This window comes from Dendropsophus ebraccatus, chromosome 7 (genome assembly GCF_027789765.1).
Source record: "Dendropsophus ebraccatus isolate aDenEbr1 chromosome 7, aDenEbr1.pat, whole genome shotgun sequence".
Classification (NCBI taxonomy): Eukaryota; Metazoa; Chordata; class Amphibia; order Anura; family Hylidae; genus Dendropsophus; species Dendropsophus ebraccatus.
In genome coordinates, this window is record NC_091460.1 from 56,034,628 (window position 1) to 56,050,506 (window position 15,879).

The 15,879-nt window shown below is 39.4% G+C and overlaps 1 protein-coding gene across 7 annotated transcripts in view; it reads right to left on the reverse strand.

Moving 5' to 3' along the window:
- Window positions 1–3,696: 3,696 nt before the first annotated feature.
- APBB2 (amyloid beta precursor protein binding family B member 2) overlaps window positions 3,697–15,879 on the reverse strand; it is a 237,417-nt gene continuing 225,234 nt past the window's right edge. For 5 of the 7 annotated variants that reach the window (XM_069977564.1, XM_069977559.1, XM_069977562.1 and 2 more), the window contains 4 exons: window positions 14,656–14,739; window positions 14,435–14,550; window positions 8,745–8,921; window positions 3,697–8,384 (listed from right to left, as the gene is read on the reverse strand). In XM_069977564.1, the coding sequence (XP_069833665.1) occupies window positions 8,217–8,384; window positions 8,745–8,921; window positions 14,435–14,550; window positions 14,656–14,739 (545 nt within the window). In that variant the 3' untranslated portion in view covers window positions 3,697–8,216. The remainder of the gene's footprint in view (window positions 8,385–8,744; window positions 8,922–14,434; window positions 14,551–14,655; window positions 14,740–15,879) is intronic. The other 2 variants (XM_069977565.1, XM_069977563.1) reach the window with 1 other exon arrangement.

A 15,879-nucleotide genomic window follows, 5' to 3' on the forward strand; every position in this document is an offset into this window, starting at 1 on the left:
GGGAGGAGGAATACTGTTTCTACAGAAATTACCTAAAACAACACTACAGCTGCCTAAAATAAAGTGCACGTACTGCTCTTCGTCTGACTAGAAACATTTCAAATCCTCATGGTTACATGGCCAATAAATTACATCTAAGGCTATGTTTTCACACAGTCATTTTTCTCAGTATTTGCTCAGTATTTTTCAACCAAAACCAGGAGTGGATTGAAAACACAGAAAGACTGTTCACAAACTGTTGAAACTGAGTGGACGGCCGCCATTTAACGCTAAATTTCAACATAGCATTTCTGTGTTTTTAATCCACTCCTGGTTTTGGTTGAAAAATACCACAATATTGAGCAAAAATACTTTATGGGAACATAGCCTACAAGTATAAAAGGTCTCATGCACAGTGCTGTATTACTGATTGGTGTAGAGATGATCTGTGATAGAGTGCCTGTAGTTTTTACTGGGTCCATAATGACCTTCTAGACACAATTCTGACACTTACATGGCAATACTACATTTACATAGTGTATGGTCTGTTTTGTTATTTTAAAAACAAATTAACTTCTTTGAAAAAAGAAAAATGCTGCCCTGCAGGGAACAGTGAATAACTATGGAGAGGAAAATGGCTGAGCATGTGTGTCCTCTAGCACTTAGCTCAGATGGACGCACACAAGTTATACTGTTTGAACACCAGGTGGTGCTATACTATGGACGAAAATGTTATAAATCTACACTGGATTTTATGAATTTTAAATTGCTGGTGGTGCCATTGGAAGGATCACACCAATCGCTATAATATACCATATTGTGGTGTTTTGTTAGTGTCTTCTGGAATGCTTAACAAGCTAAGGTTGGCTCCAGACTCTTTATACCATTACATATCACATATTGCTACATGTGGACGGAGATTATGGAACAGTGGTCAAGCTCACACTGCTGCTTCCATATCTCCCATAAATCTGTACACAAGGGCTGCATGCTTGCTCAGCTAGCGGAGCTGCTGTCCAGAAGAGCGACTGCGTGCTGATTCGGTCAGGAAACATCATGACAGGTACCCTTTTACTTTAAATATGCTGTGAAAAAAAACACAGAAGACAGAAAAAGACAGAAGCCACAGGACAGAAGGCAATGTTAGCTGTTCATTTATAAATAAAAGAAAAATATCTGTGACGTGTGAATAAAAAACACAACATACAAGGCATTGTGAACATGGCTGTTTATAGAGCCACTGCATACAAAGAATGCATAGATAAATGGACTCTTACTAACACGTTGGCATTTAGTCATACATACACACCACATACATACTTTTTGGCCGTAAAAAAAAGTGACTTTTTAATTACAATTCGTTTTACAAAATAATTCTTTAAGTTAAAATATGCAAAGCTATTTTTAAAACAAAATATCTGCGAAGGATTGGCAATTTCCCATAGATCACTGCTTCTTCCACCGTAGGTCAATCTGAGGTGTACCTGCAGGAGAGACGTCATGGACTATCTGGGCATACACATTGATATAATGTACATAATGCAGCTGGCTTTCCAGAATGAAGGAGCAATGTTATTAGAATACACTATACGGAGCCGAGGTGTCTACTGGGGATGATTTTATAAGAAACTACAGACACTAACAACTCATTTCCATTATTTATGAGGTTGTAGCTTTTTCACTGTGAGCTTGGATTCACACTGGGGATTACTGTAGAGTTTTTTAGCACTTTTATGTTAAAAAAAAAAAAAAATAAACAAACAGGGAATAGATGCAATTTTTCTTTTTACATTAGTACGATATATATAGGCAGGTGTTTTTTCTTTAGAATTAGTTTTTTTAATTGCAGTAAGCTCTAGATAGGAGTTGTTTTTTTTAACATTTATATTGACATTTTTAAGTGGGATCGCTTCTACCAAAGAGAGAAAAAAAAAACAAAAAGGTAAAATTCTGCAGTTGTGTATTTTCTGTATACAGTGACAGTGAAAATCCACATCAGAAATTGAAGGGTTTTGCCCTAAGCTTTCTGACACTGATGCATTACACATTTTTTATATGGAAAAAGCAGTTATGTGCTAGGGGCCATAAATGAATATTATCTAAAACAGCTAAATGGATTGTGCAACCACAATATTAGTGTGATTTGCCTGCAATAGTTTTTATGTGAATATTACAAAAAAGAAATTGTCATTTTACACATATATCACAAGCAGTTGGCATGTGATTTGCATTGAGGTCTGCACTGGCAAAGATCACAGATACAGCAAATTTGGATTTCGGGTCACATTGACAATTGTTAGATGCATTGTTGCAGTAGGAAATTGCGATCTTCATGTCATCCCACCAAAGATGCCCTGTTGTTCTAGTGTAAAGTAAGTCAGCTGTGCCCCTTCAGTTCGGCTCTGCTTGGTTCTCCCACATTGGTATATGGACCTATATACTTTCTATTAGCTTGTGCACTGCAAACCAAATCTCTTTGAGGATCAGCTAAGCACGGCCGAACACAGCCTGAGGGGCATTGTACCCAACTTAGCGATTTTATCCTTTTGTTTCATTGATCAGTGGGCGTCTCAGCACACAGACCCCACCTATCTATACAATCTGACATGTCACTATGACATATCAAATGCTTTCTGAGACTTAAGGTACACTCACCCTGAAGCCCTTTGGTGTATATGGCACACTGTTTAGCAGACTGGAGCTGTTTTTTTTTTACATAATAGCAATAAATAAAAAGTGCACACACACGCACACACACACACAAGGCTGTACCTGTATAAATTGAAAAAAAAAAAATAGAAGAGAAATCTAACAATGTTTTCACCAGAAAACTGGTGGGTCGCTTTTTTATACAAGGCTCTCAGTTTTTGTGCAAAACACAGAAAAAGTTATTGCTCAAAAATTTGCCACCCTTTTTCAACAAAACCTATAAATTCCCTATTGATAAATTCCCCATTGAGATTTATTGTCAAAATGACAGTAAATAACAACCTGTTTAGTTCTATTATTTGAGTTTATACCAATGCAGCCTTTTATGCATGTGCACTTTTTTTGTATTGGAGATGTAATTTAATACACGCTGACATGCAATATTTGAGTATATATTGAAGTCTGTGTACACATTTTCACAAAAAAAATAAAAAAAACTACACATCAATGAGATTTCCTTGCACTTCTGACATGACTATAGAACAGATTTTAAATATACCATGGTTCAAGGTACATTGTTCACATGTAGCATTCTACTGCTGCAGAAAAAACATCTAAAACTGCACAAAGTGAACAAGGCCTAGTACTTGCAGTCTTCCACAGAAATTCTTGCAACATTTTCCAGAACTACTCCAATTAATGCAAAACTTTGACCATAAAAACTCCTATGGTAAATTGTGATTCTTGAATAGTGTTTGTGCCCTGTCATGTGACTATTTCCTTTACAGTAAAGTTACAACCATTGAAACAATTGAAGCAACAAGGAAAACCAAACGGGAACTGCTAGTCCTCTGCCTTTCAGGAATACAGTTACATCAATAATTGCTATACTACCTGCTGGTGATATAGAAATAAGGATTCTTTAAACATGTCGAAATGGTCAGGATCTAATACTGAATCTCTTAGTAAGGACTCCTGACATGCAGCGGCACCCACATACACAGTAAAACAGTGCCAGAAGCAGACAGTGCTGTACATTGTATAGTGGCTGTGCTGGATTACTGCCCCTTAGTTTCTATTCACTTCAATGGAAACTGAGCTGCAGTAACCGGCATGACCACTACACAGTGTATGGAGCAGTCTGCTTCTGGAACTGTTTTGCTGTGTAAATGCTGAACCTGAAGATAGGTCTTAAATAAAATTTGCCAGAAAACCCTGGTTGTATTAGATATAGACAAGTTTTTAAAGGAATATTCAGATATTAAAACCCCTAATGCCCCCCACCTGTAATACTTTATGTATACAAAGAATTCTTACAATATTAAAATTACTAACCCTACTGAAGTAAAGTAAGTCAGTGTCTATACAATTTGCAGACAGTGAAGGAACACGTAAACATTATTGAATTATATGGTTTTATAAGGACGAGCCGTGGATGACTTTTATTGTTAGAAAATGCTAAAGTACTAACCAATCTAAGTGCTGTGGTTTTTCACATTTTGTCCTTGAAACGCAACAAACTGAATGTAATGCTTTGCCTATTACAAATATCAGAAACTTAGGATTTCAAGGACTATGTATGCATATACTGATGGCATCCATGAAGCTAGAATTGAAGGGGTTATCCATTGTGGACATTTCTTTTTTATTAGATAGGCCATATTATTGATAAGGTGGTAACAAGGTGCTCAAGGCCGGAACCTGCAGTGGTCAGTGTATTCTGGGGGAGAACTTTGAAGCAGGTGTGACTTTTCCTAACAGTGCCACCATAGGGAAAATGAAGCATAACACAATTCACATTGTAATCTATGGGCTTTCCATGACACCTTTTGGAGACATGCTTTGTAGATGCATTGCTATGGCTAAGAGATGAGGATTTTAAAGAGAATGCCCCCTTTTATTTCACAGAACAACCTTATAGGATTTGGTTTCTAAACCAGACAATCCTTTAAAAGGGGTTGTCTGAGGAGCTGTATTACCTTTTCCTGCCTCCTGGCGTCTCGCTTCCTGCCCTGTGCCAACAAAGCTCAGTTTCCGCTGAATGAGATGGTGCATGTTGCCAGGGCAGGTACAATACTGTGACCCAGCTTCCTGTGGGTGAAGCTATACCTGCATGATGTCTCTAATGTTACAGGGACTGATAGGCTGTGTTTGCAGGAGGTGAGCCTGAGAGGAAGTGTAATACCTTTATTCACCATGGACAACCCCTTTAAAGGGATTATCCAGCATTAGAAAAACATGGCAATTTTTCAAAGACAGCCCCACTCTTGTCTCCAGTTTGGGTGCAGGTTTTGCAACTCAGTTACATTGAAGTGAATGAAACTTAACTGCAAACCACACCTAAACTGGAGACAAGGGTCTCTGGAAGAAAGTGGCCATGTTTTTCTAATGCTGGATAACCCCTTTAAGTATTACCACTGGCAAAAGCAGATATGTGTAGTCCACACTAGCCTGAATGGAGGGACAACTATAACTAATGTTAACTATCATGCATGGTATTGACGAGACGCCAGGCTGAGGAAGGTTAGACAATCTGTCATCTACAAACCTGCTAAGAAAAACTGGTAACTTCTCAGACGGCAAATAAGGAGAAAAAAAAAGATAAACCGTCTAAATAATTATTCTCCCAAATAAATGAAATTACTAATTCAATTAGTGAGTGCAGCTGCAATTTCCTCATGGCGGGGATGAGCTGCTACAATTACATTTATGCACATAATTACACAAGTTTTTCCTTCCTTGGAAAAAAAAAAAGCCAAATTATGTGTAAGACCGATCGACTGTTCAAGGACATCACTAAGTAACAGTAAATAGTCTATAGAGGGTGCGAGAACATTGCTGCTTACTACCCGCAGGTTAATTTAGAGCAGGGATAGGGAACCTTCCGCCATCCAGCTACTTCAAAACTACAATTCCCATAATGTCAGGACAGCCACATCTTTAGCTTTGGCTATGTAGGTATGATGGGAATTATAGTTTTGCAACAGCTGGCGGGCCGAAGGTTTCTTATCCCTGATTTAGAGGATAATGCTTAATGTGGTGCTGAATCTACTGATGAATCTAGTACATGAATCACAGCAGGGTGTTTTAGACAGCAGATTTGTCTTAAAGCAGATCTTCTTCCTTTAACACAATGGAGGACATTTATCAAGGGCTTTGCGCCTATGTTTAGGTGAATAATTGGATTTTTCAACCATTTTTTGGGTTAAGTTCTATTTATGAAACAGTATTCGACGGGCAAATATTTTTTAGATGCAACTTTTTTTTAATCTGCTTGTTTGAGTGTTCTTCCAAAAATTCACATAATCCGGGATTTGCCCCAAATTTGTCATTTGAAAAAAAAAAAAAGTTGCAAAAACTGGTGCAGGCTTACATCTGGTCAGTACCAGGTGAATATTCTGAGAATATTCTATTCACAAATTTATGAATAGTTTGTTAGATTAGTCCTATTTGGCTGGGTAAAAAACAGACAAATACTCTGTAGAAAAATTGCACAATTTAGACTTGATAGTAAATGTCCCCCAATATTATTTTTGGTCTAACATTTAGCCATATTTTTCTGTGGGCTTCAAATGCCCTGCATAGAATTACAGCATACACTAGCTTCCTGCAGTCCCCAGTAGTTTGGGCTTACCACATACATGCAGTAGAGCGCTATATAGAACAGTATGCACTAAGCGCCTAATGCCTGAATGGTATATGGTAACTATGCCTAGGTAGATGACTTGTATCTCTGTATTAGAATAAGTAAGCTCTGATCACTGAAGATATATAAGTCGGCATAGAATAGATTAAAAAAGAATATAATGTTCAAAGATGGACAACAACTCTGCACACAACCATTGTCCACAGGCTGCTCTTTCCTTGGCAAGTTCATTTGTAGGAGATTTTAAATAGGCACTACACTTTTATAAAATCTTTGCATAAATCAATCGGACAATTGACTGTAAGATTTTGTAATATATCATATCAGAAAAAAATACTGTCCTCTCCACTTATCAGGCTCCTTCCCCCCTTAATTCTATACTCTGTATTCCCTCTAATGGTGTGTTTACACAGAGAGATTTATCTGACAGATTTTTGAAGCCAAAGCCAGGAACAGACTATGAACGGGGAGCAAGTCATAAAGGAAAGATTGAGATAACTCCTCTTTCCAAATCCATCCTCAGCTCACTAAGATATCAGGTTACAGCTGCTTATAGAAGTCTATGGAGAGAGGGAGTGTCTGCAGAGACAGATACAGGGTTGCAGCTTTTAGTAATTTTATATCTCGCTCCAGTGCTGGATTTATTTGTGGTTTACACCTGGTAAATCCTTCCTATAATGTCTTCCATGCTACTGCTACTTCTGAGGATATGCTACAGAAATACTGGAGAGCAGATTTCCCTTTCAGAGCATGGGAGACATTATAGCAGCCAGCCTCCACCCACTGACTCAGAGACTACTATAATTTGGAGTTACAGCCTCCAGAGGGAATAACTGGTGGGAAAAAGTCATATACAAGTTATATAATGGCCATAAATAGTGATACTCCTCATGGATTTACCCAACTGCTTATCCTGAAAAGTTACCTGCTTTACATTTGTATACAGATGGAAAATGGTTTAGCAGCTCGCATGGCTTATGCCGAGATATGGATATCAGTATATTGCCAAGGAAGATACAAATATAGAGAGAGAGAAACATGAAGATTATACAAGACAACAAGTTGTAATAGACTATGTTGCTGGGTTCAGTCAGCCCTACAGAACTGGTGTCAGTAGTTGCTATTCTATATTAACACTGTGCTATGCTGAGAGGGTATGTGCCTTGATCCTGTAGCACTGGTACGGAGTGTAAGATGAAGATCATTTCTCTAATAACCACAGGATGAAGATTGGGATCATAGGAAACAGTCTGCTAATGCTATTGGAGATAATCTGTATAATGAAGTCAAGCAGGAGGCGGTGTGCAATGAGATGTACTAAAAAGCTGACTAGTCCATTCCTTGTATGTAATAATCCCACCACCCCAGGGAAGCCCGTCCACTAAACTCCTTTAGTTCTCCACTTGATGTCTTTGTGCAAGTAATGATTAAGTGCTGGCAGCGCAGGTAATAGAGACCCCAGAAATCTGCTCCACTGACACTTGGATCAGATGTGAGAGCAAATCTCAGCTATGAACATGGTGGTGGCTTTCCTCAATGATGGGATGAGTCAGTGAGCTATGGGATGCTTAGTAATCCTTAACAACAATGGACTCCATGGCATTTGTTATAGAGTGCTGAAAATGTCACCTTGTCATGAAATGTTTCTCATATTTACAGTCGGAAACAGACCATCCAATGCATGTAATAGGAACCACTTATAGGAGAGAGAAAAATAAAAGGTATGAGTAGATATATATTTATATTCATGCTTCTTTTGTAGTACGCCATGGTGTCAGAACGAGAACATGCTTGTCAAACATCAGATTAAGGGAAATTCTCTGAAGAGAAAAGCAGCAGCTTAATGGAAGGCTGAGCCGCAGTATACTCCGTTATAGAGCTACTTTTACTTCAGTAGACACAAAGGATTCAAGTGTTCTTTATCTTTTCTGTTGTCTTGTAGCTATGGCATGTCGGCCACCGGGCGTTTCTGTTTCAAAGTGTCAATCAGGGATAAAACGCCACGTTTTACACTGGTCGTGACTCTCCTTGTGACAGAGTCTGCAGGAGGTGGCGGTGGCTGTGGCTTCTGGGAAGGAGGCCTGGCAACCAGGCACTTCTGATACCGCAACTGGAGAAAAACACAGGGGTCCCAATGTTAGTAAAGAAAGACAAACAATCTGTTTGCCCTAATAGTATAAAAACATACCTGACAATTTATGACAACAGTGTCATAAGCCTAAAGTCTGTAAGATATGTCTGATGATGTCATTGGTGGGGAGTCAGTGAGCAGAATGTACAGTAACAGAGGAAGAGACTGCAGTACTCTACCAGGGCCCATGGCTCTTCACCATGATAATGAGATTTCCATATCTCTGAATTGTGTCAACAGGCATGCCATTAAAATCAATGGGACTGTAGTGTGTATACTGCAAAATTACAATATGTTTAGGAATTTCATAAAAAGACATTTCATGGAAAACCTCCTTACCATGCATGCAGCTTGGACAGCTTCAGAAACACTTCCTGCGTTGGGCTCGCACCAGAAGATATGAGTCTCAAAATGCTGATTGCCTGTGTCCATAATAAAAGCAAATGTATGGATATCTTTGCCCACACCCATGAATGATAGGAAACGCACCCGACATTCTACCAAGACCTCTTCATCCTGCCGGGAAGGAACAGATTACAATATATGTGTTAACGCACCTTACACAGTGCACATTACTTCATGATACCACTAACTGCATCAATAAATAGTTAAAGGGTATCTGTCAGCTGTAATTCACATTCCAAACTGCTGACACTGTTAGATAGCTATTGGGTCAAGGAGACACATGATGTCTTTCATATATCCATCTGTGTCTCCAGAATGTAGAAAAATGCTTTTATTATATAGTAAGGAGAATCATAATAGGCTTTTAAAGTGCAGCAAGCTGTAACACCTCCTTACTCCTCCCTCCTCCCACCTGACCCTGCTTGGGATTCAGCTTCCAGGTGTCAATCAAGCAGGGAAAGGGGGAGGAGACATTACAGCTTGTAGCTTTTCAGGAGCTTGGAAAAGCCTCTTTGACTTGTATCAGAGACTGAAAACATTTTTCTACCTTTCGGAAGCACAGCTGGATATATGACAGGTACCATGTGTCTCCTTGTCCTAACAGCTATCTAACAGTGTCAGCAGTTTGGAACATGGATCATAGTTGACTGACTCCCCTTGAATCAATCAGTAGTACCCATAAAGCAAAGTTTAACTTTACCCCAGCTGAAGGTAATCCTACTTACACCAATTAAAGGTTTCTTGGGACTTTATTGATAGCTTATACTCAGAATAAGTCATCAGTATTTGAATAGCAAATCTGGAGCCCCCAGAATGAAGAATCAGAGGGGCCATGCCACTCACTAGGACTGAATTCTGTATGACTGAACTGAACAACAGTACCATGCAATGCCACATCTATATGTATAGCACGGTACCTGTACAAACAGTCAAGGGCATGGGCGGCTGCACTGTAGCCCCATCATTCTGCTGATCAACGACTGCTTGGGACCACTGACTAAATATTTCCAAAACACAAAAAACCCCATTATCTACTTGTAATCAAATGGGGTAAAGCTGGTAGGTGGCCCATAAAATTTTTCTTAATTTTTCAAATATTACATGCCTAAATAAAGTGTTTCATATACTGAAGCCGTCTATTCACTGACATCTACTCTGAGGTTTACCATTACAGCAGCAGTGAATAGCCTAATCACAGAACTTTCCATCCGGCCGAAGCAGCCCATATAATCTATCTATATACTGTACTGCAATCACGTTGGGTGCTACAAACAATAGCTTTTTACTTTAGTGAACAAGGATAGATTCACATTTTAAGAAAGCAACATTTCCAATTTATTGCTATTCTTGTACTCCCTGTATCCGGGATGTAGAGTGTACTAGCCTCAGGGGCTTTCCATTTTGCTGTCTATGTACAGTGGCTAGGTGAACCAAGCAATCTATTTAAGGATACAGACTGGTGTGAGCTGATGCATAAACTGGGTAATAAGGGATGCTGATACATGGAACTAACAAAACAATATAACAACGTGCCAGTGATGCCGGCGAATAAATAAGACAATAGTGCATTATGTCGGAGTAATAATGGGGCTACAGAAATGAGGTAGCTACTGAATTATACATGGTGACATAGGATTTCAGCTTGTGTGCACATCGCAGGACTTCAGCAAGAACTATCCCTTGTAAGTCAGAGTCATTTGTTAAGATAAAGCCTATGACATAAAGCAAGTAAATAGCATTTTATATTTCTTCTACGCATATACTTGCCCTATTGTTCACCATCTGCTTTTGCCACATGATTAATCTTGTGCGGTGCTGAAATACTATGAGCCTGACAGCTATTTTTGCTGATGTCTATGAATTTTTGTTATTTAGGCCAAATAAAAAGTGTGCAAAAAGTGCTTAAAGGAATTGTCTAAAAGTAGAAGGAATTAAACTAGTAACCAACAATACTCACCTGGGCTGCTGCTCCTTCAGCTTCAATGCAGCCTTTATTATCTTACAGCAATGACAGGCCAAACACCCATGTGACCACTGCAACCAATCAACAGCCTCAACACTGAAGGTGGTACAGTATGTATGACAAGTGACCATTGTGCCAGTGAGTGGCAGCAGATGTCATGTGGATGTATGGTACCTCTCTACTAAAGGAGAATAAACAAGCATGGACCAGCAGAGCATCTGTGCTAGAGCCGCAGGAATAACATTTACCTGGGAAAACACATTGATGGCCTGTCCACAGGATAGCCCATCAACAACAGCCGACCACCCCTGCCTATCAGCTGTTTTACACAACCATGGTGCCAGAAGCAAACACATTGTACAGCGTCATGGCTCTGTACATTGTGTAGTGGTGGCACTGGGTTACTACAGCGCACATTCACGTCAATGTACTACACAATGTATGGAGCCAAGGCTTCCAGTGCCATACATTATGTCACTACAGCTATGCAGAACAGCTGATTGTCAGGGGATACCTGGGACCCCACTGATCAGTTATTAATGCCCTATGCTGTGGCTAGGCCCTCAACATGTTTTCCATGGAAAACCTTATTAAAGTCTACTTGTCATTACAACTTTGAAAATATAAATCAGCAGGGCATGTGAAATAAGGCATGTTTGCAATGTACATTAATGATTGCTTTCAGTTATCATTAGAGATGAACCAATTTACAGTATTAGCGAAGCACTTCGTTAGCTCAGCAGTCGGCTTATCAGCTGGCTGCCATTAAACTATGTGCTGCTCCAGGTGCCTGGAAAAGCTGGATCCAGTCCTGGGAAACTACTCCAACTGCCGAGATAACAGAGGGCTTTGCTTCGTTAATACTGTACATTTGCTCATCTCTAGTTATCCAGCTTGGAACAAAGCTATACATGCTTACTTTGATCCAGATCCATTCTCCTGAAAGCAAATTTTTAGGGCCCTATTGCACCAAAAGACTGTCTGACAGATTTGTTTTTGCCAAAGCCAGGAATGGATTTGATAACAGGAGAAATCTCAGTCTTTTCTTTATTACCTATTCCATGTTTATAGTCCACTCCTGGCTTTGGCACAAAAAAAAATTCTGTCAGATAATCTGTTGGTGTAATAGGGCCCTTAGTATTGTGCTGGTTAAACATGAGAGACCAAGTACAGGAAGTCCCAGCAGTACAGAGTGACAATGCATCCATCAATCAAATGACTGCCTTCTCTGTGAGCCCATTTCTATCAGTGTATTCCTGCGTTTGGTCCCTTTTTTTTAACCAGCACAAGACTAAAAATCTGCCTTCATGAGACTGGACCTGGATTTCTGGTAAGTACAGCTTTGTTTTACAGCATGATAACTAAAAATAATAACGAATGTAAATTGCAAACTTGCTTTATAACACATCCCCTGATTATTTAGATTTTTAAAGTTATTACCACAGGGACACTTCAAAGCTTCATGCAAACCTTTGATATGTACAGAGTTCAAATATGGCTCTTATAGATGTGTATAGGGTTTTATTACACCTCAGGTTTTTTTTTGTCAGTGAGATTTATGCAAAATTTGAATGATAGGATTGTAGCTTGCTCTGCCAGATTCCATGTTAAAGAGACATTCTTCCTTAGGGTATTTCATGGGAGCGGTGGAGTGGCTATAGATCTTCAGTACAGGACCATAGGAGCTGTGTGTTCTGCTGTACGGACCCCATGTGCATTTTTCTGCCAATAACATCTGCTGTTGGGGGGAATGTTGATAGGTCCCCATTAGAGATGAGCGAATTTGCCAAAGTTCGGGTTTGTATGAACTGATTCCCGCTGTCTGCCCGCTCCGTAGAGAGGGTGGATACAACCTAAGGACCGCCTGGAAAACTGGAATACAGCCTATGCCAATGTCTGTATCCTAGTTTTCCAGGCGGTCCGTAAGGCTGTATCCACCCTGTTCACGGAGGCTGCAGACAGCGGGAATCATAAGCCGAGAGTTCAGGTTCATACGAACCTGAACTTCGGCAAATTCGGCAAATCTCTAGTCCCCATACACATTATATAGAAGGTGTATACATCTGTTAGTCAACTGGTCCCTCTAAAATCAGCAAGTTCAGCCAACATTTATCTAATGCGTCTGGCCATTTTAAAGGCATATTTACTGGAGCAGAGTATCAGTGAAATGGCTGATAGATTAGCGGGAAAATGCTCATGTGAATAATGTATGCGATATAAGTAATCATTGATCACTATGACATTGTGGTATTTTAGATCAACATGGATCTTATGATTGATGACTAAGAAGGCGCAGTAATAAACAGGAGACCAAGGCATACATTTAGAATGATTAGTTAGACGATGATGTTATGCATGATCACTACAAGTTTACTTACAGAGATTGTACCATTGACATCCGCTTATACAAATATATCTGCTTGTGTAAATCTATCCTTATAATGGTGAAACTGATGAAGACTGATGTACTGTGGATTCACTTTGAGTCCACCAGAAATGAATGAGGTCCATCAACAAATCAATCCTGATGGGTTTTTTTGAACCTGTGATCGGTCATGCACACATGGTTTCCTCCTGGACAGTGTGAGAGAATGAAGAATGAGGTGAGAGGAGGCTTTGCGGCTGGCTGACTCTGTATGTGGGAAGAGCGGTAGGCAGCTAGCAGGCCATGTTATAATGCTGCTTGGCTCCATTGCCATCAGGAAACTACTGATATGGGAAAATACTATTTTATTTGGTTTCTATGGGAGTTGTTGTATCTAGTGCTTGGTGCCCAGATTTCTTGAGATTTTAGCAATATCCATGCTTTATTCTGTGCTTGTACAAGGGGACGTGCTGGCATGTATTTAATTACTAAATAATTTTAATAAATCAGACATCTGCTCTGAAAATGATACAAAATGGCAATAATAAAAATGAGCCTATTTTGTTGTGCTTGGATGGCTGCAGTGCTATTTATTTGATTATCTTGCTGGTCCCATGTGAATGTCATTCCGCATGCATTGTTAACCAGTAAAAAGTGACCTTGAAATCAGTGACGAGCAAGAGTGAAATGTAAGAATATGCTTTTCAATTTCAATCTTACAGAAACATTGGCCCAGGTTTACACAAGAAGCTATAGGAAGGTAAGGTAGTGTTTAGTGATGAGCAAATACTGTTCGATCGAATAGATATTCGATCGAATAGTAGGGTACTCGATCTATCGAATATTATCGAATAGTTCACCGAATATTCCATAAATATTCGATAAGCGTTCAAATTCCCCAGCTTCCGTTTTTTACCTCCAAGTGGTCGAATAGATGTTTTTTAATAATCAAATACTTGTTCCTATAGACTTTAATGGGATCGAATATTCGATTGAATATTCAAGAGATATTCGTACGAATATCGAATATTCAAATATTTCACTATTCGCTCATCACTAGTAGTGTTTAGTACGAGCCATGGTGAGTATATGAAGTGATCTCACAAACCCCTTTCTTGAGGTGGTATATCACAAGCAAATCTGGTCGCAGAGTAGCAGATGTTAAAGTTTTTAGATGGTGGAACATGTACAACATGTACAAAGTATCCTAACAATTGCTGTAACGCAAGGTTCAGTCATGTAATAAAGGAGGCCATTATTACCTACAGTGGCGCTGGGCTGGATTGGTTCCCTTACCTTCTCTTTGATGACAGTGACAGTAGCATCAGCAACGTTCATAATAACTGGTGTCCAGTCCTCTTTGCTTGTAGGGGTCATGAGAGTATCAATGGCCTCATTGACAACATCCATACCTTAGGAAGTAAGACGACATGTAAGATAATGTAGTATGCCATGTACCTGAGTGTTATTCCTTTCCGTTCTGTAGTAAATTTACAGATGAGTTACTTGTCAGGTACCTGTGGGTTTAGAAACTGACTGCATCCCCATATAGAGCACATGAAACTTCTGCACAAGTTCTGTCTTTGGTGTTGGGAATTCTACTGTATAAGAGGAAAGAAAAGAGGGTAATAAATAAAACATTAATCCTAAGCAGTGATAAACACGAAATCGCCTGGAAACAATGTCTACAATTCATCAATTATACACCGCTGAATATCATTTGTGAAGAGTAAACTGTCCGCCACAGTACAAGATTCAGCTCAGAATAGACACACTGACTTAAGTACTTGAGTCAAGTATTTTTATATCAGCACTGTTCACATTCTTACAGGATAATTACCCCAATTTATTTACATAAAATAAATAATAGAAGTAATTTAAGCTGCCCATACACATTAGACTAACATCACCCGTATCTGCAAATTTCAGCAGGATCGGCCAACTGTTTGTGTATGGAGGCCTCCTGTCTCTCCTGATGGCAGATGTTGGGGGCAGCCATGTTGGATTGCAACATAGTGGATACTTTTATACGTTGGTTGGATGAGCAGCTGCAAAAGGGGTCTGGAAGCAACTTCTCTTCCCATTCAGAATACATGCATGTCCCACCAAACCAAGTATACATGTGTATTAGGAGATCAAAAGAGATAGCGGTCAGCTAAACTAGTGTTCAGCCCACAACAATCCAAAAGGTATGGCCTGCTTTAGGGTCATATGAACTAATATATTGGGGAATCACATTATAAATGAAACTCGGGTAATATTATTAGAATCAATCTGGTAATGCCAGGAACAAATTTAATAGCAGAACATGGCAGCGACAATGGAAATATCAGCACAATTTATCTGGTATACTTATATAGTTTAGTGTTTCCTGCACTTAAACATGGTTGCTCCAAGAGCCAGATTTATTGGAATACCTTTTTGGATTTCGTCTAAGAATCCTACATACCTTACAACATTTGTACACAGGAAACAGGAAAAAATATATGCAATTTTTCATAAACCATTATTCCTCCACATCAGTATTTCTGTACTCCTACTACAACACTAGCCACAGTACCCCTACAGTACAACCACCGACCATGTAAGAGAAAGCTGGGAATACAAGGACTCCCTCTAATAAGATGGTTGTAGGAATGCAGGCCACAGAACACTACTCTTTTTACCCATGCCACCCTCCTTCTGTTCTAGGAAGATGCTCAGCATAGCAAAAATTACCTATCCTTCTTTGGCTAAGCAGC